This window comes from Equus caballus, chromosome 29, assembly GCF_041296265.1.
Source record: "Equus caballus isolate H_3958 breed thoroughbred chromosome 29, TB-T2T, whole genome shotgun sequence".
Taxonomy (NCBI): domain Eukaryota; kingdom Metazoa; phylum Chordata; class Mammalia; order Perissodactyla; family Equidae; genus Equus; species Equus caballus.
Genome location: NC_091712.1, coordinates 17,078,213 through 17,104,392, shown reverse-complemented (window position 1 = coordinate 17,104,392; position 26,180 = coordinate 17,078,213). Strand labels below are relative to the sequence as shown.

Here is a 26,180-nt window from a genome sequence, read left to right as displayed (position 1 = left end):
AGATAAAGACACTGTAGTTTAGAGAGGTTGAGAAACTCACACAAAGTCACACAGCTAGTTACAGTGGTACAGTCAGGATTTGAACCAGGGCTGCCTGGGCTTCAGTGGCTCTCTGGCCGCACACAGGCACATGCTAGAATGCACATCGCCCCATCCGATCCTTGGTTGTTGCTACGTAACTGTGCAGAGTTTCCGCAGCTCTGGCTGCATCTAAGCTCTGTCCACACCCTCTTAGAAGCATAGAGTAAATTTCAGCTGTCTTACAATGCCACTCGTGGACCATGGGAAACTCTGGAAGAATCTCAGGCATTAGTCACCTTAGTCATTTTTGGGGTGATTCCTACTTGGTCATAATATAGCATCCTTCATGTATATTGTTGCAATTGATTTGCTAAAATTTGTTAAAGAATGTTTTCTGTATTGATGTTCATGAGGCACATTGTCTGTAGTTTTCTTTTGTTGTAATTTTTTTCAAAAACCTATTTCTTTCGGAGGGAGCTTTGCTAATTTGTGTCTTTTAAGGAATTTTTCCATTTAATCTAAGTTGTCAAATTTATTGGCACATAGTTTTAAATATTTCCTTATAATTTTAATTTCAGTAGAATCTGTAGTGATGTTTTCTCTCCTACTTCCGATATTGGTAAATTGTGTCTTCTTTCTTTTTGTCCTAATTAGTCTGGCTAGAGGTTTATTAATCTTATTGATCTACGCAGAGAATGTGCTTTCGGTTGCATTGATTTCTCTACTGTTTTACTTTGTAAAAATTTCCTTGATTTCCATTCTGATCCTTATTATTTCCTTTCTTCTGTCTGCTTTAGGTTTAATTTTCACTTCTTATTCCAGTTTCTTAAGGAGGTACTTTAGAACTCTTCCTTCTCCTGATTGGGTTGTATTTTCCTGCTTCTTTGCATGCCAGATAATTTTGAATTGGATGCCAGAAATTGTGAATTTTACTTTGTTGAGTGCTGAATATTTCTGTATTTAAAAAAAATTCTTGAGCTTTGTTCTTAGAATTGGAGAAATTACTTGGAAATGACTTGATTCTTTTGAGGTTAGCTTTTAAGATTTACTAGGCAGAACCAGAGCAGCCTCCGTCTGGGGCTGATTTTGCCCCACGAGTGAGTACTCTAACTGATGCCTCACGACTTATGAGGGTCTCCATTCTCTCCAGTGGGAACAAAAACTGCTCCGAGCCCTGAGTAAGCTTTGAGAATCGTTCCCTCTAAATCTTTCTGGTGGCTCTTCCTCATCCTTGTGCAATTTCTTCACACACATGCATTGTTATGTTATGTTTACAACTGAATACTCAAAGAGGACCTCTGCAAGTCTCTGGAGTTCTCCTTCTTTTCGGCGCTCTGTGGTACTCGTCCCGTGAACTGGAGCCCTTTAACCTCTTGGACTCCCAGCTCAATCTCGTCAACTGTTTGAGACTGCGGGCTCTGTCTGAGTTCCTCCCCCCTGCAGTGCACCCTCAGGACTCCCTCCAGGGAGCTAGCAGGGGGAACCACAGAGCTCACTTCACTTGTTTCCTCTCTCTCAGGGCTCACTGTCCTGTGTTGCCGATGTGTAATATCTAAGTCCTTGTTTTATGTACTTTGTTCAGCTTTTTGTTTCAAGTAAGAGAGTAAATCTGATCTTTGTTACTCCATCTTGATAAGAATTAGAAGTCACATTCAGAGGTTTCAAGCATAATTTAGAGAATCTTTAACAATTTGATTTAGGAATAAATAAAGATTTCATAATGTGTTTTAGAAAAAAAGTACATATATGTTTCTGATGAATAAATACATTTTTGTACAAATTAGAGTTAATAAAATTAGTTTTAACCAACTGTATGTCTTCACTCTAATTTTATCATGATATAAAAATACTCATTTGTACATGATTTAAACTCTCTGAATGTCCTATATTGGTTTTATTGATAAAGTACTTTATTCTTTCCACAACTTTTTTCCCCACTAGATTACCAGTTCATTACAAAAGATATTAAGGGATATGAATCAACAGCCAGATGAAGAGATACATGGGGTGAGGTCCCAAACAAAGGAGCTTCTGTCCCTGTGGAGCTCGGGGCCCAGCACAGTGGCATGTGGAAGTGGTCTGGTTCCCCATCTTGGGAGCTCTCCAAAAAAGCTCCGCAAATTTTTTAAGATTATACAAACATAAGGTTTGGTTTTACTAAATGAGATTTAATAATTATATTTTTTAAATTTTTTGTCTTTCCCAAATTCAGGAGAACCACACTGTTAGGATTCATTTATGCCTCAACTGCTGTGTTTCCTGGAATGGCCAACAAGTACCACAAAGATTTATCACTTCTCTTTATTAAATGGAGGACAGTGGTGAGAATTTCTTCCACCTTCCAACCTCATAAAGAAAGACGGCAATATTTCTTCATGGAGGTGAAGCCTCTGGTTTTTATCACTCTTAGCTTTGAATTCACAATCTTCTACATATGGTTTGTATTATTTATCCACAAAAGCAATACTTTGCACTTGTCCTCTCTAAAGCTAACCTGTTACTTAAAACTATGGCCTTTAATTACCTATGTGGACTCAGGAGAGTGGCTCGGAGATACATGCCACCCGGGGCACGTTGCTTTATTCCTCTTAGTCTGATTTCTCATCTGTAAATTGGGGGGAAGGTGCCATTTACACGGGACCACACAGTTAATAGCAGCACAACCTATTGCTAACGCCCGGTGGCCTCGGTTCTGAGGATCACCTGAGATGACGCAGACGTTCTGTGCAGTGTGGTGCTGCCACTGAGTGCTCAGTAAACATTAGCTGCTATTAGGGCTGGAGCAGAGAAGGTGGAGGGGAAAGTGGTCAAAGCTGGTCTTTGTAAACCACGTGAAAAAGTTTGGAATTCACCCAAGGGCATTGAATATCGTCAGATTTGAGTTTTAGAAAGAACGCTCTGGCAGCAGAATGCGATGGAGAAAGGTTTAGAATTGAGACCAGAAGCAGGGAGGGCAGTTAGGAAATGGCAGCCGTATCCAAAGGAGAGGTTATGGCCCCTGAACAGATGTGGCACCCGAGGAGGTGGAAAGAAATATACCAATTGAACACATATAGGACATGAAACAAGGATGACTCGGGTTTCTGGCTTAATAAGATGGGTAAATGGTGCCATTTATTAAAACAGAGAACGCTAGAGAAAAACCAAATTGCACGCGTGGGTTCTTCTTTAGGAACAAGGAGGAAGAGGAAAGATGACCTTAGTGTGGAACATGTTTAACTTGAAGTGTGTTGAAGACATCCAAGTGGAAATGATCAATAGACAGACATACGTGTGGCTTTGGAACAGCACTGTCCAACAGAACTTTCTGCAGCGATACCTTGCTCTGTCCAATATAGTGGCCACTATGTCAAATGGCTAAGTATTTGAAATGCAGCGAGTGTGACTAAGGAGCTGAATCTTTAATTTCGATTAATTTAAACTTAAGTAGTCACATGGTTAGTAGCTAGCATATTGAACAGTACAGGCTTGGAGTTGAGCCTAGAGTCAAGAGTGCAAATGATAAACAATAAAATTTGACTTGAGTCAAATCAGATTAGTGTAAGGGAAATTAGAGTTGGTTTTATGATGGCTACCTTGGAAGATTTATTGTAGAGAATCCCTAGTTTGACCATAACAGCGTATGCATTTTAGTTCATCCAGTAAACCTGTTATGAACTTATTTAGCTAACTTCTACGCACAGTCAGTGCCTTAAATTCACTCACTGTAAACTTATATCGTTCTTCCTCCAATCATAGATATCTTCCAATCATAGATATCCTTCCTCCAATCATAGATATCTTCCCAGAATCAAATGTGTGTGTGGACGGGTGGGGTGAGGAGGCTTGTTTCTAGAATTTCAATATTTGGTGAACTGCATCGATGCTCACACTATGTATATCCCTTGTAAAGACTTTAGTCATAACCTGTCTCATCTTTCCAGACTAGAGACCAAGTGTTTTCAGTCTATCCACAATATAATTCTCTTATCTCCATGATCATTCTGGATGCTTTTTCTGGAAACCTGACAATTTTCTTTCTTGATGTAGGTAAACCAGAATTTAAAAACACAAAATTTCAGCTACTTGTAACAATGGCTTGATACAAGGTAAACATTTTTGTTTGTGCTTTGCTTTTTACTATCTTTTGGTTAGATATTTGGCGCCACGGAAGTATCATGGTGGAGAAGGTTGAACAGTGGCCTCAAAAATACATCCAAGTCCTAATCCCCAGAATCTGTGAATATTGCCTTATACGGCAGAAGATGTAATTAAATTAAGGATCTTGAAGGGCTGATCCTGAATTAGCTGGGTGGCCCCAGGTGCAGTCACTTGTGTCCTTGTGAGAGAGAGGCAGAGGGGATTTTCAGACACTCAGAGAAGGCAAGGTGAAGACAGAGGCAGAGTGTGGAGTGAGGCCGCCATCCACCAAGGATGCTGGGCCACCGGAAACTGGAAGAGGCAAGAAACGGACTCTCCCCTAGAGCCTCCAAAGGGAGCTCAACCCTGCTGACACCTTGACTTCAGCCCAGTGACACTGATTTTACTTTTGTCTTTCAGAACTGTGAGAGGATACACTTCTGCTGTTTTAAGCATCTTTAGTGGTTATTTACTACTGCAGCCACAGGAAACTAACACATGTGGTCAGAATACTGTTCAGTAAAGACTGATGCTGTGCAGTACTGACAGTCCTACATATTGCCCCCTTTGTTTTATATAACTACAAAGCTGGCCGGAGCATTCTAAGACTGGGTTCTCCTTCAAAATGCACTGTTTCACATTTGCCTATGAGAAACTTTTTTTTTGCTTTTGTATCTAATTTGTTCAGAATATACCCTTGTGACAAAATTCTGGAACTGTCATCCGGTTCTTCCAATAATGTATTCCACAGATAGTTTCCAAAGTTGGATAAATGTTACATTTACTTACAAAATCTCAAGTAAGATGACTCCATTAGACATTTAATCTAATGTTAATTCCAATTTTAATACCATTTAAAAAAATTCTGCTTAGCCTATTATTCAATGCATATCCTACTAGAATGTCAGCTACCTGAGGGCAGGCTGAATTAAACAGTGCCTGGCTTAGTTAATAAATATTTGTTGAATCAATGTGCTATTTGTCTATTCATCCTCTATTGCTGTTATTTTCAAACTTCTAAAACATAGCCTAATCCTTTTGTTGAATTTATATAGAATATCAATATATAAAATAGATTAACAGTATACCTGCTCGAGTATTAGTGAGGAGTGTGAAATCCTGCTTACCTAACATATTGCACATTAATATTGTAGCATATTGTACATTGTTATAATATTCATGAAAAAACCCCTAAATTTGCAGTTCAGAAAACACTGTTTACATAGTCCTTTTGGAAAAAAATGAAATTCTTATCAATGGTAATAGGTCACAGTTTGGGAAGTTTTTTGGGCTTCTGCTCATGAAATGGACAAAGGCATAATAGCAGTTTTCTTTATGCACACAACAGGAACAAAGGTTACAAATAAGTTATGTCAAAAATCTGTTGCCAGGCTTATCCACTAAGCAGGGGGAGACAAACCGCAGTGGCTTTGGAATCTGGCAAATGAGTTCAAGTCCTGGAGTGTCAATCACTGTATAACGTTGATGAATGTCACCTATAATACGGTGATAATCCTAGTAGCTACCTAAAAGGGTTATTGTGAGGATTAAGCGAGGCAATCACTATGCATAAGATGTTACTTTGTAAATATTCAGTAAGTGGGAGTTACTAGTTAGACTAGATGTCAAAGTTCCCTTGATAACCTATTTCTCTTTCTCTACGATCTGGGCGTTTAAATTGCTCGTTTGTATTTATGTCCTTCACCTCAGGCTAGTACAACATCGGTAGTGGAGTACATGGACAGATGGCAAGAAATTTAGAGACTGAAGGCTCAGTTTTGAGTAAATTTCTTTATTTTTTAAATGTGAGTGATACTATTTTGTATTTTCTCTGCATCCCAGAGTTGGTACGGTCAAAGAGAGTAAGTGCTACCTGGATGTTGCTCACCACCTGCCTGTCTGCCTCTTTTCTACCCAGTGCAAGACTTATTTCAAATTCCTACAGGGTATGCTTGGCGAGGACTCATTTTACTGTGCCCAATCCATTTATAAATTTGCCTGTGGTCAGTAGGCAAACTAGGTAGACTTGGGGAGGCCCAGGCCTCATTCTATCTGCTAGGCTTTGTTTAGAAATCTTAATCCTAATTATTCTTGAGTACATTTAAAACAGTAGTTTAAATTTTTTGTCACACCGATCAGCCACTAGAACTGAAGGGCAGTTTTTTATCTTTTCTCTTTAAAGAATGTAGAACAGAACAAACACAAGTAGTTATCACAACTGGAAGTCCACCTCGCTGAGACAGGGAATTCTCTTCAAGGTAGGTATAACTCTAAAACGCCCAATCAGTGATAGCTGTATTATCACACCAAGATTATCCCACTCTTGGTGATCTCTCCCAGATTCACACTTTAAACCTCATCTCTGAAGATGAATCTCAAGTCTGACCTCCAGCCAAGACCTCTCCTCCAAATTCCAGACTTACGTGCAGCTGCCTACTTGACATCTGTTTGGATGTCTAATGGATATCTTAAACAGTCCCAAACTGAGCTTCCCCCAGATGCACCTCTCCCACAGTGCTCTCCAACTGTGGCCAGTTGCTCAGGCCAAACACCCTGGAGTCATCCTTAAATCTGCCTTCTCTCATGGACCTGGCATCTATTAGACAGTGAGTGAATTTTACTGGGTCGAACTTTAAAATATAAACAGAATCCCACTGCTTCTCACTACCACCCTTGTCACCGTTGCCTCTCACTTAGATTATTGCCCTTTGCTTCCTACCCTGGCTCCCTCAGCAGTCTTTGCTGAACACCAAAGCCAGAGTGAGCCTGCTAAGATGACATCACTTCTCTGCCCCAAATTCCTTTCTCAAGTAGAGGAAAAGCCAAAGTCCTCAAAATCAGCTATCAGGTCCTCCACACCAGCCACACTGCCTTCCTTTAGCAAAGCAGGCACACTCCCACCTCAGGATCTTTGTACTTCTTCTTTCGTACTTCTTCTTTCTGCCTGGCATGCTTTCCCTCCTTCGAGTCTCTGGTCAAATGTAACCCCCTCTCTCTGTGAGCCCGTCCTGGCCCACCTACGGAAACTGCAACCTCTGCCCCACCCTGCCACTTCTCCCCCTTCCTTGCTTACTTTTTTCCTTAATATTTACCATAATACAAGTTAAAGTATACTTATTAATTTTGTTTTTATCACCCAATGAGATTATAAACTCCATGAGGGCAGGAATTTTTTCACCGCTGTAGGACCTGAAACAGTTCCAAGCAGAGTTACAATTCAATAAATAATTGCAGAAAAAGTGAACTTAAAGTTATCACTCCCATTCCCATGTCCCCCCTTCACTGAATAACTTTAATTAAAGTCACACAAAAGCTCTTGAGTTGAAAATAAAAGCAAAAGACCACTACACATTAGTTTGTCAACATGTAATGCCCTGGGTTTATTTTGTGAGAATTCTATCACAATTTTTCCAGGTGGGATTAAAAACCTTAAGGATAATGTATGCCATTGGACTGGGCATTCAGACTTCGGTACTGACAAAGCACTAGTAGTAGTCTGTTAAGTACCTTTCTCTTCACAGAAGAGAGGTCAAATATTTCCAAAGGAAGGCACCCGATATTTGTGGTTCTGGCCTTGCAGCCTTCTGGAGAATCTTAAAAGGAAAAAAGCTGGCTGGCTGTTTTTAGAAACTGGAATGATGATACACGTACAGCAATTACTGCATTCTTCTCCCTTATATCCTTTTTGTAAGAACAAGTAAAGAATGAAGTCTTTTAAACAATTCGACAATAAAAAAGTACAATTTTTTTGTGCTAAAAAAAGGGCAAGACAACATAAACTCCAGTTGTAAGGACTCCATTTGCATACTTGATTTAACACTTTTTGGTGTGGAAGGAAATGGGACTACTGGGCTGTTTGTAGAGCAGCAACATAACATTAGTGCTTTAAGTACCAGAAACTGCCCACAGCTTTGCGGGCAAGTGGGGATGGGAAGATTCAAGAGACTTCATTTTAGCTTGTTACTTGTCCTAATGATAGACCAGGAAGATCCCCATTCAATAGTACATTCCCCATTTTTTAAAAACTGATGCCTTTTTTTTTTGTAAAATTCTGTATGTATGTCACCATTTTTTTCACATGATACACAGAAAACTCAGGGACCCAGAGGGGAACCAAGTTATGTTATACCATTTACAAAATACCAAGGAGTCCACAGCTACCTAACACATTTACTACAGCACAGGAACCAATGAAGGTACAGTGTACAAAAAACTGTAAACACGGCACAATAAATAGATAAAACAGCAGGTTCCGCACCATGCACATGATGTGATGACACTTCATCTCTATACAATCTCACATCTCACACTCTTTGTTGCAGTTTATTTCCCTCCCACCCCCCGCCCCCAAGTGCAAAGCATCACAAATGAACATTTCTGTATTCAAGTAACATATATACAAGGGTATTACAAATATGCAGTACTGTACAGATAATTGCTGTATTCTTAATTTACAGATGTTGATTTTTTCCTATTAACAGTAAGAAAAGAAAAATTGAAGCATGAGAGATGAGCATTGCTGTCAAGTCCTCACAGCTGCCACAGAAACGCATGTGCTGCATTCCATCATCCCTTGCATTCAAAATGCTACTGATGCATAGCACCTAATCCAGTCCTCAGGCTGCAGGTCCATTCCTGAGGAAGCTACGTCACCTCCATCGCTACTGTGTTGTCTGCTATGTTGTTTAGTGCTGGCTTTTCTGATTCATGATTTTCCCTGTTGAAATAAAGTTCAATAATTTACTTACCTGAAACAAATTTAACAAATCAAGACTATCTACCCAATAAACAGCTTAAATATTTTTAATAATAGGAAGAAATTTGACTCTTTGGGACAAGTTAGCAAGTAGAGGAATATAAAAGTTTATAGCTTATCATCAGGAGTATACAACCAGAAGTCAGGCTCACGCCCACTATAAACTCCATGGTTAACTCTATCACCAACAAGTATAGTGGCACCCAAACAACCTAGAGGCTAAAAACACACGAAGAATCCCCAAGCTTGAGTTACAGTTTCAATTTCCTCCTCTGCTAAACCTTGCACAAGAGTGTAGAAAAAGGAACAAATGCGACTGAGGTCCACTCATGCTGGGACTGTAAGTCAGAGCTCTATGCACGGGGCTGAGGAGGACGGCTGCTGGGCCAGCAGGCGGAAGGGCGGGGTCTCAGACATCCCGGCACCTGTACTGCTAAGTGTGCTTAGAGAAGTCAGCAAACTTACTCTGGATCTCAGTTTCTTCATCTTTAAAACAAAGGGACTAAAATAAGTGATATAAAAGTTTACCACACACTGTGAGTGTTCTACAGTTACATAATTCTATAGCAATGAAAACTATGTATTATATATTTAAGTAATAACTATAATTGATGCATTAGCTATGACTAGCCCCAGAATACTAATAGGAATGGATTAGTATTGAGCAGACGATGATTATTACTTCAGTTCAGAAGCAGACTGGGATGCATGGGTTTGGAAACTACAGGCTATGGTCTGTTGCTACAAACCCTGCTCCTCTCTCCCGGCCACTCCTGGCTGAGGAAATCTAAGTCCGGCATCCAAGATTTTCTAAGTCTGGCTTCCTCCTATCATTCCAATTTCAACTACTAACCTTCTGAAACCTCTACACAAACTAGTTTACTTGTTAACCTCTGAACGCATTTATATTTCCCCAACTCTCTCTCTTCCTCTTCTCTGCCCAACCAAGATCAAATCTGATTTTATTTATTTATTTATTTATTTATTTTTGAGGAAGATTAGCCCTGAGCTAACTACTGCCAATCCTCCTCTTTCTGCTGAGGAAGACTGGCCCTGAGCTAACATTCATGCCCATCTTCCTCTACTTTATACATGGAACGCCTACTACAGCATGGCTTTTGCCAAACGGTGCCATGCCTGCACCTGGGATCTGAACTGGCGAACCCCAGGCCGCCAAGAAGCGGAACACGCGAACTTAACCACTGAGCCACCAGGCCAGCCCCAAATCTGACTTTATTCTGCAACATTCCCAGAATATCCCTGGTGTGAAAAGCTTTCTCCTTAAATTGAAATTATAGCCATAGACCATACAAATAATCTGACAAACATACAATGCTTTGCGATACCTCTAGATTGATTTTCATTTATGGTTTACAATTAACATTATTTAACTTTTCATACTTTTTGCTTATCTTCTAACTAAAGTGAAAACTCTTTTTTTTGTTTCTCCCTCAGTACTTTATAAACAGCAAGATTTTAATTACATTGTATTTAAGAAAGAATAGAGCCTGAGCAAACATTCTAAACCACCTACTGAAACCTAAGACGACAAGTTAGCACAGAAAACAATAATTGGATTAAAAGTTGACCTGCCACGAACACTGTAAGTGTTTACATTTACATTATCAAGAGTAGCTCAGCATACCAGCCCTGGTGGATTCTATCAATTCTGACTACATGAGAAACTGGGAAAGAAATCACAAAAAAGGGAAACATTCTAAAGAGAACTCCTTCCATCCAAAGATGGAAGAAAAATGAGAGCATTTATAAGCTATTATTATACTAAGAAAGTGATGTTCAAATCATGTATGAAATATGCGCTATACCATCTAGTTCAAATTCTCAACAATATGAATTACAACAATTATTGGTTTAGTCCTTGAATAAATAAGGAATTCTCATTTATACATTTCTCATGTATATAAGGAAAAGAACAACAACAAAAAAGCCACAAAAAAAATAAGTCGAGAGCAATATCAGAGAACTTAAGATAGATCTCTTATTTTTCAAACACTTTAGGCTTCAAATAACTGCTCACCTTGGAACTGAATCTACAGAGGATGACGATGGAACCTTCGAAACTTGACAGTTTGCTGCGGCAGCCAGCTTTAAGGCAGACGATGGAACAGCACTTAAAGTCCTGGGTAGATGTCGTGCATTTATGGGGGCAATAGAGTTTACAGTGGCAACTGATGAAGGTACAGTTAATCGAATGTTGTTCCCAATCAGAACCTGAGTTGTTGCAGAATTGGCAGCAGTTACTTGATGACTCAGTGCACTGTGGGAACTTGAAGTCTGTGTCATGTTTGAAGGCTGTAACAAAGTTGAACCTGCCGTTGATGGACTTGTATGTACAAGTGCTGTTGGTGTAGTACTACTGAGGTGTAAGCCCTTGTATACTCCTAGAGAAAAAGAAAGAAGCATCTAAACAACGTGCAACACTGCTGTCTATTACAGATCTATGTTACAAATATTATCACAACAATCTAAACGTCTTTATCCCTACCTGAGGCTGGAAGGACACCATTCACCCCAATCCCAAGCACCACATCATCCTTCATCTTGAATCCCATCAGTTGTTCTGACGTCACCAAAGCAGAAGCAGCAAATTGAGCACTAGCTGAATCCAAAGTCTTGGAAATAAAACCCTAAAAAGAACACACAAATCTAATCAGCATCACTTAGTCTCAAATTAATATTAAAGCTACAAAGGTTTACCAAAATCAGTCTGAATATAAATGAAAGTGGCAAGCCACTGAAATATCTGCATCTCTTTTGATACTCATAAATTTGAGGAATGCTCAAGTAATCTTATAACTCAAAGATTATGAATTTTCATCTTCATATATGACAATATTTAATGTGGACAAGTAAATTACCAAAATAAACCTTGTATAATGTGGAAACAGTAAACCTCCCATACAAAGTGTTGGACAAGAAATATGCTAGTAAAACATTTCAGTGATTTGCAAATACAAATAATGGATAAATGAGTACGTAAACTTTTTTCACCTTACTTACACATATATACACACATAGCCAAAGACATCTTTGGGATAGTAAGATAACTATGCCTTTAGAATGGAAGTAACAAAATATCACATCATATCTTAGCCCAGAAATTAAGAGGTCCCTTGAATGTTTTAAATGAATTTTTCCTCCAAGATGCTGAGATGCAAATCTCAGTCTTTAAGCCATAAATGTGTTTAAATGGCAAACACTTATCACGCTTTAGGTTTAAAAGTGATTTCTTTTAACAGTAAAAGAGGTTATTTTAGTATGATAATTTTAAATAAATTTTAATAATGATTAAATTACCCAAGATAATGAGCTGGGTAAGGTTATATTTTAAGAGGTACATTCACAGACTACAGGTCAGACTTGCAGACAGGGTCTCCATCTCATTTAACTATGCTTTTAAGCTTTACTTTTTAAAATAGGGAGCAGAGGCAACAGCTTCCATACTCACCTGCAATGTTCTTTCTAAACCCTGTATAGAATGGCTATGATGTAGATTCAGGCGAAAGCCACTTTTCTGCTGGTTAGATGCAAGGTTCTATGACAACAGTTGGTAATTAGAGATGAACTCTGGTGGGAAACAATGAGGGATAATCATAAGACAGACAAATCCCTCACCTGTGAAGTGTTGGTGGAGGAATTACTATTTGCTTGCTGTTGCTGAATTTGCGCAAGCTGCTGTTTCTGCATTAGAGCCAGCTGCTGTTGGTGTTGCTGGTATTGTTCGGCTGTAAATGCTGAACATAAAACGAAGAAATACTTTATGAAAATGTACAGAAATCATACATATCTTACAATACTAAAACAAATTTCAGCATTAAAAAAATTTGGGCAAAATTCCTGATCCTGCTAAAGATCACTTCCAAATGAAAATTTCAGCATTTTTACAACCACATTTAACAAGAGTGGCATGAGTTTAAAGAAAAGCAAAATTAAACTTCTAAACAGAGGAAAGAGAACTGCTCACTTCCCAAGTTTCAGAACCATTATTTTTAAAAGCTGTGATACTTGTGCTAGACAGTGTAAAAAGGTAATATCAGCTTTTTAAATCCACATATTTGGAATTCAACTTTGCACTGAGCTTGAGAAGAAATCTGATAATTACCATTTGGTTTCTAGTTTACTCAGATTACTGTCCCAATGCATTCAGATGATCCCTAACCATTCTGTGTATAAATACTAACTGTTCTACATATTTTTTAATTTCAGTCATTACAAACATTTTCTCTATATGACATAAGGTTGTTGATTTATTACCTTTTTTTTTTTTAAAAAAGAACTCATCCTTTAAGTTTAACAGGAAGAAAAGAGGCTCCAAATGTTAAGGTTAATTAATCTTTCCCCACCCAATTAACCCACCTGGAAAAAATCCAGTCAATAAGAACGGAGTTGTTTATGTTGATTTACTGTACAGAATGATGTCTGAGGAAAGACACTGTGTTATGCTACTTATGTTTGTCTATGGAGAGCTCAGTTCTAAAAAAAACAAACAAAAAAATGTTCATTTATTACCCCCCAAAAAAGTGTGTGCAGTTTTTAAAAAGGAAACCTTTTTCTTTTCTTTTCTTTTGCCAATTAAAAAAAGGAAAAAAAAGGCACATACAATTACAACATCTGACTTTAAAGGCTTCTTTAAGAAGCCTGTGATGTTTGGGTAAGAATTATTTAAAACAAAAAGAAAAGATTATCATGCATCCCTGGGTACCAGGGAATCTCTAAATCATGCAAATTTCCTCAATCTAAAGTTTAAGTTTTCAAAATACTGTTACCTAATTTGTTGTCTTTAACTGCCTTTTGATAATTTAGAGTATCATTTCATCAAGTTTTATAATTTTCACTTATAACTCACGAAGAATCTTTATCTCCCAGGATACAGCTTCTGCCTAGTACAACTTCAAAATGTTTAGGCAGAAATTCTACCATGTTTTGAATGGATCAGAAAACTGTGAAATAATAGTTAAGAAAACCTCAGAAGTTATTAGCATCTACACAGGCTCTTACACTTGAGCTGAACTAAGTTCTTGGGCTACAAGGGCAAAAAAATAATTTCTTGTTGGAAAAGTCCTACTATTGATTTTCTTATTTTGTGTGTTCCAAATCTGGTTAGTTGCCATCTGTCTTTTGATGAGTTTCTTTTCATATGATGGTTGTAAATCCTCAGATGTGAATTCTCAAGGAAGACATTTATTAATAGGATAATCCCTAAATATTGACATAAAGGTAACTTTCTACCAATGTGACCATTTCCATACAAGAGAAATGTGTTGAATCAGAACTTGAAGAAAATCTACAAAAATTAATGCTGCCCTAAAAGAATGTTTATAATTAACATATTTATGTTTAAAAAATCCATAAAAAGCAATTGTTTAAACCTAAAGATCCAAAATTTATTAGACAATTTTGCTAATGTTTTTGAGATTTACACTTTAAACTTCCTAAGTTTGAGTGAGTTGTCTAAGTCTTGAATTTCCCAGTAGGAGATGATAAGTAAATGTTTTTAAAAAAAGACCATTTCTGGAAGGTCAGGTGGTTACATATGTAGAAAAATAATAATTTAGCACTCACTGAAGACCTATATACAAAACTCCATTTATATGAATGAAAACATTCTTTTGTAGAACTTTGCTCGTGTTTGTGTGTATTTTATAAAAAATTTAGCAATAATAAATCGGAAATCAATTTGAATGAAGGTTCCTAATATTGTTGCCCTATTTAAATCAACACTTTAATCCTTGGTCTCTAAGGGTCTTGTGAATTTCACTTTTTTCACAACTGTTAACTTCCTCCTAATACAGATTTAAAAATAAAAATGCAACCAAAATTTTAGATTACTAATACTCATCAAGACTTTAGATCACTATGTTAGCCTATTTCTTAGATATCTCTATATTCTAGAGTCTAGTTATGAAATTTTCCCAGGACATTTTTGATAAATGATCTAGAAGAAATGTACAGAGCAATATGCAAGCTGGAAGTGGTGGTAATAAAAGCCAGGGGTCTGGGGGCCAAGAGATCATGATTTTCTTAGTTCTCAGCTCAATCATAACTAGCTGAGTACATCTAGGCAAGTTACTTAACCTTTTGGGGCTGAGTGTGCTCATTTAAAATCTGAAAGAGATTAAATTAGGTGATCATTAAAGTCTTTTTCAGCTATCAGATGCTAAGATTTTATATTTCTTCTGAGAAATAAAATTCCAATTCAAAAGGCTGTATGAATAAATAGGAAAGCTTGGACAAAGGTAAGGCAATAAACTGGGTAAATACAATCTGAACTCGGCATTACAATATTATTTATACAGAAAACTGAGACGATCATGGAAGCCATTATAATTCAAAATCTAACCAAATGCTAAGTGGAAATAAACAAAAATGATCATATTTCCCTAAATCTTTATCAAGGTTGAAAGTTTCTAGATTGTATGTCTATTTCCAGATATGGTGTGGTAGTCAAGTTTGTAGTTCACACAGTTTGCAATTCACACAAACATGGACAAGATGGTTTTGTAGACAGATGACCAAACCAGTCTCAGAATCATTTCACAGAACCAAACATATTAGATCAGGAGGGATCCTGGGTGGGCTCCTCCTCTAACCTTGTCCTAGAGATGAAGACACTTTCATCTGAGGCCACAAAGATATTCAGTAGTGGAAAGAGGAAAAAAACCAACCCTGAAACCAACGACATTTCAAATATTGAAAACAGGCAAAAGTTTTAGATTTAATATTATTCATAAGAAATAATCCAACTTTTTATATAACAACAACAGTATGAATCAAGTGCTTTAAAAAGATCTCATATATAGAGCACCTGACCAACAGGAGTCCAGGTAGAGAAGAGTCATGTGAGGGACATGATTAAAAGCTGAGGACAGGGAAGGAGCATGACAGGACGTCAAATATTTGAAGGACACTATAATGTTGGAGAGCAAGAAAATTTACTCAGTATGCTTCCAAAGCCAAAATGGGAACCTGTAGATTTAAACTTTACGGAGGCAGCACTTGTTCAATATATGGACAAACTTTCTAAATAAGATTCTCAACTGTAGAATAACTTGATCTGGAAAGCTGCTGAATTTGCCCTCACTAGAAGTGTCTAGGCAGAGGTCTGAAACTACCATTGTTTTGGTGTCTTCTAACAATTCTCTAGGGTAGGAACTGAGATGACGTAGTCTAAGGTTTTATGAGTCCACTTCTTATACAGGGAAACCACCATGTGGTACACCAGCGCCTGGAAGAAACTACAGTTCAGGCTGCTGTCCTTTAAGCCACATTTCTGTGGCTGGAGCAGATCAACCTCAATGACCAAAGAAGTGGGGGTGGGGAGGGTAACAGGTACTTAGGAAAAAAATAAACAATTTTAAAATTCAGTTTGAGAAGATGGATTCTAGATTATCAAAATGTACATTTTGTTTAAAACAACAAACCCAAACACCTATTTTAAAAGATACCCGCCAATCATAAATTTCTTTGAGTCGTACACAGGTCAAAAGTTATTTTAATGCAGGAAAAAAGGTAACTTTAAAGAAATAAATATAAATGAAATGATTCCAGACAGTATTAAAGTATGATCCCTTAATCAGTAAGCTTGAATTGATAGTTTTGAGGTTCATGAGCACCTATCAGTCACCCAGAAATCCAATCTGAAAACAAGTTTGTTGTAATTCATTTGATGGCAAAACATGACCAAACCTGAAAGCATTTGGCTGCAAATGACTTAACATGAGATTATTTGTGGTCAAATATTCCACTTAGTGTGAATATTCTTGCACTTTACTACACAACTACAGAACTATTGATGTATTTTACTACGGGTGTCACTCCAGTCTCTGACGAGGATATAGTGCTGAATTTTGAAACACATCTGGATAAGGATTAAGGTCTTGAAGACTTACAAAATCTAACAATGAAAATATACCCAGTGCTCAAATCTAGAGTTCCTTTTCTATAGTAAGATTAAAATGTTATGTTACAAACTGAAGTAAATTACATTAAGCCACAGATATTGACACTTAATACATATCATTCTAGCTACATATTTCCTATTCACTTATGAAAATAAACCAAGTCTTTAGCACAGATATGTGAACTTAGAAAAATGACTTAGAATGCTGATGAATTTTACTGGGAACTAGGAATTCAAATCCTGAACATAATGGTGGTTTTAAAATCACTTTTCTGTTTTTCGTCTTTCTGAATTACATAGAGTCCTTTCTTTAAAAAAGTATTAATTTTTGTCTTAATGAAAAAAAGTATTAATTCTGATGTCCGATATCCCCCAAACTCAAATACATGCAAATGAATACCTAGTCACTGAATAAACACTAAATTTTCAAATTAAAAAAAAAAAATTAGAAAATTGTATTTGGAAACTGTCTAAATAACATATTAACCAAATATTAAAAATATACAAATTATCTTTAAGTACTAAAGCCTAGTCCTAGAAATTCTAAATACCTATATAGAAAGTCTTCCCAAGTTCTTCAACATTGTCATTCTGTATTGTATCCAGAGGACCAAACATTCTAGCACCTGACTAACCAGACACCTAACACCTGACTAACCAGACTATCCCCTGGCCATACAACTAGGCAAAATGCCCCAGACCAGAAGCAAACAAAAAGATTCTGAGTAGTTGAAATAAAGGCTACAGAAGTTGGTAGGTTAAAGCTCATGCCCTTTACTAAAAATAATGGGCTCCTGACATCCTCATTTAGAATTTCCTATTTGAAAATGAGAACAAATAAGCCCATATAGATTATTTAGAAAAGGGACAATCAGTCCAGAGGGTATCACTTTGTTACAGCATAGGTATAAATATTTATATTGAAAACAATGATAGAATAATCAAAAATGGCTAAATCAAAATCCACACATTTGGGTTAAGCAGCAGGCAAGTGCATTAACTGACTTGTATCTCATACAATGGTTAAGTTCTAAAGTCAGCAGGGTAAAAATTAAGCCTTGAAAGTTCCTTTAGGGTGTACCACGATGGAGACTCATCTCTTTCAAAAGGCCCGACCACAGCCCGTTTTTCCTTTGGCAGCAGACTCGATCAGAGTTTCTGTGGCTGAGTACCAGATGAAATAGTTTGGTTTATATCTGGGGGCCATGTTATATGAAAAAAAATTTATCTTTAAAACTATAATCACACTAACCAAGGTAAGATGCTTAACCTGTGGATGAGGAGGCAATGCAGGCACTTATGCTGCAAGGGGAGTAATAACAGATTCACTTCTCCCATTCCCGGAGTGGCCCACACGGAGAAGACATTCTTTTGATAGAACTGTATTCAGAATCCTGTATAACATTTGAACTACTAACTTTTGGTTTTTTCTCCAGGGGCTTACAGTTGAATTCATTTAAGTTAAATGCACATATGATACGACTCCACTGTAATATACTTTATAGAGCATAAAGAGAAAAGCTTTCAGTTTTTGGAATACTCACAAATATAAAAGAATAAAGCATTATCCTATAGCAATCTGTAGGCATCTATTCTCTAGAAAGACAGGAAGACCTAGTAAACTGAGGGAAAACTGAAAATGATTGCCACAGAAAAAAAATTGATAAACCCATTTTTTAAAAGTTGTATCACATTTTAGGGGAAGGAAAATGATTAAAAAGAAAATTACACAGTTACTAAAGATTTTTTTCAGCTAAACTGTGGGTAACACCACCGTTCAATGTTCACCTTTTCATATTCTTTGGCAAACTAATCAAGTAAGTTTTACAGTATCAGTGGTTAAGTAGTACTAGAAAACAATTCACATAAAAAAGATCATTAGAAGATTCTTATGATAGTTACACAATTCAACTTCTCTTTTTAAGAGGTGAGGAAGATGGGGATTGATGGAACACGCCAATTTTCTGTGAAAAGTCTCAAAAAATTTTATGCAGTTTAAAAAAAGGTATATACTAGTTTATATCTTTAAAATCTCTATACTCACTATATATAACTCCTCTTTCATACTGAAAAATTCTTCATTTTGATTTTTAAGACTATAAAAGCAGAGAGAAATTAACTCTTCATGATACACACTCTGAAATTAGTGGGATTATATATAACCTGTTAGGCCTCAGAATAATTTAGATTATCGTCTAGTTGATTTCTGAAACGTGATTATTTTTCTTATGAGCTGAAAGACTTCCATTTCATAGAAGTACGTTTTATCTAACTACAAAGTAAATCACTTTATGGAATCTCTGGAGGTCTTTAAGAATAAGAAGCATGTTTTCATATTTATTAGAAAGTTTAACTGTTGCCTTACCAGATGATTAGCGGGGCAGAATAAATAAATTTATAGTCCTTTCAAAAACTATATTTAAATTGTCTTTACAAAAATCTGTAGTAACATAATTTTAAGTGAATTTCTATAATCTATATGCCTCAAATAACACAAATTTATGCTTTAAAACAGAAAGCTAAAATTTTAGGAATATTTTAAGTAGACAGTATTTATTTAGACACATTTCACATTGCAGCCATAATGCTAAGGTAGATATTATCTGAAAATGTTTCCAAAATTACTAAAATAATCCATTAACTTAAATACTCTTTTCTGAAAAATTAGTTTCTTTCTTATAAATTATTCTGAATTACTGTGTCAACAGACAGGGTTTTGCATATCTATCAATAAGCTAAGTAAAAGACTAGAGAAGTGTACAAGTATAAAACAGTAACAATTTATGGTCCATTTTCTTCTCATATTATTTGAAAATATAACTGCTACATCTTGTGGTTCACAGAGTGCATCCAGGAAACAAATGTCATACATTAAAGAGTAATAAACCACCTTTGTATGTGGGTATGTTTAAATGAAGACACACGTACAAACAGACTCAAATAAATACTTTAAACTTAGGTCTTTTTTTTTTTTTTTAACTATTTTGAGAGAAAAGAACTTTTAGGTGTAATATAATAGACCACATATTCAAAAAATTGATGAACCTGACATTTCTACAGAAACGTACATCATAATAAGTAAACGTACCAAAGTGTGCTGAACCACTGCTACTTTTACTTTGCGTAGAGGTACTGCATGTCTGGGTCCCAGGTTGTGCTGTTCCTGTTCGATTTATACTCCTATATAATTTTCTACAGGAGAGTTCATCATTGTCACTGTCATGTAGGGATGGTGTCCGAGGCCTAAAATGCCGCCATCTACATGATTTGATATTGACTAGTATCTGACTGAGGTCTTTAGAGAAAGATTTGTCCGAGGTATTTGTTTCTGAGGTATTGGCAAACTGATTGACTGGAGAATGTTGTGGTGAGGAAAGCATGTCCAAATCCAGACGGTGAAACACACTGTCATAGTCCGAGTGAGCTCTGTCCAGTAAGACCCTATGAAAAACAAGGCAGGAAACAGAGATTGAAATAGCTATTCAAAAATTACATAGAAAAGGTTTTTCTTTTTCCTCCCAGCTCCCAAAAAGCCATCTCATACTGAATATTTAAAAGTTATAAATTTGATTATTTCAATATTTGGTTCTATAGGCTAAAATCTCAATTTCTAATAAAGGTTCTGTATTTACTTTATAACGATCCAATTAAAGAGAACAATCTATCTTAAAGAATAAGGTATACTGTCTATTTTACAATAGCAAGAGTCTTCCAAGAGTTCTATGGGTTTCTCTACCAGTATAAGTTACTGATAACATAAGAGTATTTTTCTTTCCAAATTGCTTTTCATTCAAAGATTTTTACTTCCATTACAAAGCAACAGAACACTTTATAAAATGTTGCTAACATCCCTGTTCTCTATTTAAACAAAAACTTCATTTTGGGGTGGTGGTGGGGGGTAAGGGTATTTAAAATAAGTACCCTTAAAATACCTTAGGGTATTTTATACCATTAAAATTTCTTATAGACGAAATATTGGAGATACACAACTCCAGAGGACATATTTTTGTTATTTATATAAACTTTATAAATGACTCCATCTTAAAGGCTAACACCCTAACATTGATTAACGCTTAATGCCAGTATAGAATAAAATACAGTCAACATAGAGAATTTTCACTACTATTGAAGTCAATGTAATGATGGGGGAAAAAGTACTAAATAAAATGTATTTTAGTGCCCAGATAATTCCAAGCTAATGTTTAAGTGATAAAAATTGCAATTAAAATTCAAAAGTGAAAGAAACATATGTATAAGCCATTAATTTATCATAAGCTATACCCTTAGGCTTCTTCCTGAAAACACCTTGATATTTCACATTATATATGAAGAAATTTTTCCTCAATTTTACGCATTCTGCAATTCCTTCCTTCCCCCCACACACCTTCTCACATAAAGGCAGCTAGAGTACGAAGGGGTTCTATCATGTTTAAACAAAGGAAGAAGAGCGATTAGATGCTGACTGGGAGGTCAAAATCAGATCATGCATGCAAACTCAAGCCTTTTCACTGATGAGTTAAACAACTCAGTAATACTAGATATACGACATTTCTCAGCCTATTTAATCATTTTTCTCAATTATCTCCCAGAACTCTTGAACAATATTTTTTTTTCTGAGGAAGGTTCGCCCTAAGCTAACATCTGTTGCCAATCTTCCTCTTTTTGTTTGTGGGCTGCTGCCACAGCATGGCCACTGACAGACGAGTGGTGTATGTCCACACCTGGGAACTGAACGTGGGCCACCAAAGTGGAGTGAACCAAACTTAACCACCAGGCCACTGGGGCCTAGTGATATTTTGTAATTCTTTTAACTTAATGTGATTTATGCAATTATGACTTACACTTGCCTTCATCTGCTGCATTTTCTCAGACTTCTATCCCTGAGGACACAGATATCTGAAGTTTACAATCTTGGGAAGAAAAGCAGATCCACGAGGGACCCACTAGTTATGCATTAAAACCTATGGCTGTATAAGAACCAGGTAGCAAAGTGGCAAAATATTTCAGTCAAAAAATCAGTGAAGAATGGCAAATTGGAACAAAATGAGCTATTTAGAAGGATTACCTCACTTTAAACTTTAGATTTGATTACTCTACTGTCTAAAATATCCCTATGCTAGGAATACAGAAAATACCTTACCTTCCCCCGCGCCCAACCCGTCTTCGTGCAAATCCAATACACCTTTGGGGTACGGTGAGGGTAGTTAAGCAGTATCTATATCGTACATCCCCTAATCCTCCATCTTTAGGACTAGTCCAAGGCCAGTTGCCAGTTTGGTCTAAGTGAGGCTTAAAAGAGAAATCCAAATTATTTTATTGTCAGTTAAACGTAAACAGTTTATTATTTAAAAAGAAAGGCTGAAACTTACAGCATAGTACTGACAGCCTGCTTTCCTACGGAAAGCAAAAGGACCATCGGGGTCATTCTCTTCCTCAGCTTCCGAAGAGCCAGACAAAACCTTTAAACAAAATGAAGCGAGTCAAAACATGTGAGTTCCTACATCCCCTCTCCATCTTCCCAGAGAGACCCTTACACTCGCCTGGGAAGGAGGCTCTTCATCTGAGCTGGGAAAGTCGTACTGATTCACGTCTTTAGCAGTAAAGACGGGCAGTGCAGCAGGACCCGTCTGCTGAGCAGCAGCAGCAGCAGGCGACGGTGAGACTTTGGGCTTCTTTTCATATTTACGTTTAGGTCGGATAAGATCAGCTTTATCTTGCTGTAATAAAGTCATGAATTAATAAAACACTAGTACAGCTTGGAACTGTGTTCAACAAACCTGCAGTTTTGGGAAAGTTTTAAAAAGAAGTCTAAAAAGAAGGCATTCATACTCATCAGAGATACAAGACTGATGTTTTGTCATCTTATAAAGCCTTGGAGGTTGGTCTCTGTGAAAACACGAATATGCTCCTATAACCTAAACATAATCTCATAAAGTATTTTGTTTCAATTAAAGTACAAGAGACTAGAAGTATTCTAGCTTCTGAAATCTATAACTGCAATTAAAATATTTACTGCTGGTTGTGTATCTTTCTCTTAATTTTTTATGAAAATTCTACAGAGAATTTAAAAAAAGGGACATCTAGTCTTTACTCTAAAGAATTAACAAATCAATATGGGGAAAATAATGAAAATGATTTTATATATACACAAAGCAAACTTCAGATAACTGTGAACGTAGCAGAAAATAAAGCCATAATGCTGAGGTGTTACAAAAATAAATAGTAAGGATTTGCCAGCTGAACGAGGCTTCTTGGAGTGCTGAATTTTGAACAGTTTTAGAGCATAATGATATGAAACCATTAAACAAGAAACAAAAATAAAATATAGATGCAAGAGTGATTGAGCTAATGAATATAGTGCATGTTAGAAACGTATGGCAGGTGATGGCAAAGGCTAGGTGAGGTATGAATTTGATGTGGAGGAAGCAATAGTAAAGAAAGATTAGAGGCAAAAATGATATTTGTTGGGAAGAAAAAGATCATGGCAAGTGTGGTTATGTAAATATGTTAAATATTTATATCAGGTTTTATGCATTTATATCAAATTTTATGGCATTATGGTTTTTTGGGAAAAATTAATGATTAAAAATTGAATTATTACACTAAAAGATCTCTCTTTTTACAATTTCCACTGTTGTATCGACAGGCCTATCTTGAATCAAAAGCTGGCTTTGCAGCAAATTTCACGGTAGAGTTTATATGTATTTTTCTTTTTCACTCTGATTCTAATGATAAAACAGCACTCTATTATCAGGTACTATTATCAAGAAAATTTTTATCACCTTATTAACTTTAAACTCCTTCACATCCATTGCTTCCTGATGTTTAAATTGACTGCTATTAGTAATAGGGATGATGGGGATGGCATAAGTAGGTTTCATTGGCTGTCTCTGTGCCATAACCTCAGACATGATCTCTCCATTGTAGTCACCCAAATTATACCTGAAATTATAAAAAAGAAAGTTTAAAAAGTTAGTTCTGTAAGTACTTATCCTTATGACTATTAACAACTAACAGATATATAATTATAAACACTGATTAGACTTCAGGTAAGATTACAGTTAAACTTTGACTATTTGCTGAATGCTTACTAAAATTAAAGACTACGTAAAAATTCCTTTGTTTCCTCCTTTACTTTTTGGCTTACAGCTTTATCTTAAATAAATAGATGAGTGTGGGAAAAAACCAAAGGTTTGAATTTTAACTTAGCAATTTTGGTGAAAGATTTGGTAAAGATGTTGAAGTTAATGCCTCAAATGGCAAGGAGGAACTTTCTACTAATTTGAATTGCCTGTGCTATAAAACTATTTTTTCTAAAATGAATCACAAGAATTTAATAGTGGTTTTCTTTGGGCATAGGGACTAAAAAATAGGGGAGTGAGGCTTGAAGTTTTTATTGTATGCCTTGCTGAATGGTTATTTGAGTGTTAAGATTATGGGCCGTTTCCCTTCCCTTCTATATATTTCTGCTAAAAAACCCAGTATATGTTTAAAAAAAAAAAAAACCCTCAGTACCATCTAGTGAATGAAATAAAAACTTGAGAATTGACAAATGTTCTCCCTCACTGCCCCACACACAACTCAAATAAGGACAAAAGAATAAGATTTCAAAATGGAAATACTTGGTGTATATTTTTTTCTTTTTAAAGATCAGCACCTGAGCTAACATCTGTTGCCAATCTTCTTTTCTTCCCCCTTCTTCTTCTCCCCAAAGCCCCCTAGTACGTAGTTGTATACTCTAGGTGCAGATCTTTCTGGTTGTGCTATGTGGGATGCCGTCTCAGCATGGCTTGATGAATAGTGCCAGGTCTGCACCCAGGATCCAAACCAACAAAACCCTAGGCCACTGAAGCAGAGTGCACAAACTTAACCACTTGGCCACAGGGTCAGCACCTACCTGGCAGATTTTAATTTTACTGAACCGAGTCACTTTTAAAGAAAATAAAGAGAGGAACATATGCAGAAGTATAGAAGGTACACCATACCACACATTTAAATAGTTTCTATTATTAAAAGAAGATATTTCTGGAGTTACAGATAATTGCTTATGAAATAAATCAACTCAATATAGAAAATGCTAATGGTACTATACTTTCTAACACTATTAAAATAAACTTTACCTCTTTTCCATAATTTCCAGTGTTAAGTGCAATAGCTCCCTTTTACTCTTTTCTCTTCTTTTTATCATCTCTAGAATAGTAACAGCCCGACTTAGATCTCGACGCAGCTTAAGCATTTTTTCATAAGATGCTTCATCATTTTTGCGATTCTGCAAACATGAAGTTGCTTGTTTAATCTCAATAAGCACTTCTAACTAGTGGCATTCTAAGCATGGCTGTTGATATATAAGAATATATATATTTGAAGGATTACATTAGAATTTAAAGACACTGAAAGGGAGCATGAATCACCAGGAAATCAATTTTGTATATGATTTTTAAATGGATTAACATTAAAATATGTCACTAACAGCTCCATAATGAATCTTAAGATTGACTTATTTTAAATTAATATTTTTCATTATCTTGTATAAAAGTCTATTTAAAACACAAATATAATTATTATTAGTTTTTGGGTGGTGAACATGACTGTAATCGACACAGAATTGGAAATATATTAAATATATTCAGATGAAAGTTATATAATGTTATAATCCAATGTTACTGCAAAAAAAAAAGAAAAAAAAAAACCCCACAAATTAAAACACGGCCTTCAGATACTGAGATATTCATGCCTAACAAATAATTTTTCTCACATCTAAAGGAATTACAAAAAATTTTTCCTAAATTCACTTACTTTTCGAGTCTGCATTTTTTCAGTACGTCTTCTAAAAGCCACATAAGGATCATTTGTGCTAGAACCATCTCGCTTCTCTTGTTTTACTGATGGGATGAGAGACGGCCCTCGACAGTTTTTTCTCTTTTTAATCCAGTATTCATAAACTTCTCTAATTAATTCATCATCTTCTTTTAGCAGCAGTTTGGCTTCCTGCAGACTGACTGGCTAAATGTAAAATCACTATGTCATTTTCATATAATACATATATAAGATTCAAAAGTACTTGTAAATTTAAATGACAATAATCAAAGTAACAGTATTAACAACAGCGAACATGTGGACTCATTATACATGTGAGACACTGAGCCAGGTGCTTTATATACGTTATTTTATTTATTTTTCACATCAATCCTATGATGCTTATCTCTATTTTACAGATGGGGAAACTGAGGCAGAGAAATTTAAACATATTGCTCAAGATTACACAGGTTAGTAATGAGTAGAGATGGGATATGAATTCATGCTAATTAACTCCAGAGCCTGCTCACTTAGCCTTTCCCCAACATTATACTGTTTCCACAGAAA

The 26,180-nt window shown here is 36.2% G+C and overlaps 1 protein-coding gene across 7 annotated transcripts in view; it reads right to left on the bottom strand.

Moving 5' to 3' along the window:
* Positions 1-7,491: 7,491 nt before the first annotated feature.
* The window catches only part of EPC1 (enhancer of polycomb homolog 1), a 92,179-nt gene continuing 73,490 nt past the window's right edge, over positions 7,492-26,180 (bottom strand). For 3 of the 7 annotated variants that reach the window (XM_005606850.4, XM_023632004.2, XM_023632006.2), the window contains exons 4-15: positions 25,614-25,820; positions 24,938-25,086; positions 23,600-23,759; positions 22,358-22,534; positions 22,187-22,276; positions 21,958-22,106; positions 19,906-20,258; positions 12,533-12,651; positions 12,366-12,452; positions 11,403-11,544; positions 10,935-11,298; positions 7,492-8,857 (exon numbers count right to left, since the gene is read on the bottom strand). In XM_005606850.4, coding sequence (XP_005606907.1) covers positions 8,785-8,857; positions 10,935-11,298; positions 11,403-11,544; positions 12,366-12,452; positions 12,533-12,651; positions 19,906-20,258; positions 21,958-22,106; positions 22,187-22,276; positions 22,358-22,534; positions 23,600-23,759; positions 24,938-25,086; positions 25,614-25,820 — 2,070 coding nt within the window. In that variant the 3' untranslated portion in view covers positions 7,492-8,784. Of the gene's footprint in view, positions 8,858-10,934; positions 11,299-11,402; positions 11,545-12,365; positions 12,485-12,532; positions 12,652-19,905; positions 20,259-21,957; positions 22,107-22,186; positions 22,277-22,357; positions 22,535-23,599; positions 23,760-24,937; positions 25,087-25,613; positions 25,821-26,180 lie in introns of all 7 variants that reach the window. The other 4 variants (XM_070255457.1, XM_023632005.2, XM_070255459.1 and 1 more) reach the window with 2 other exon arrangements.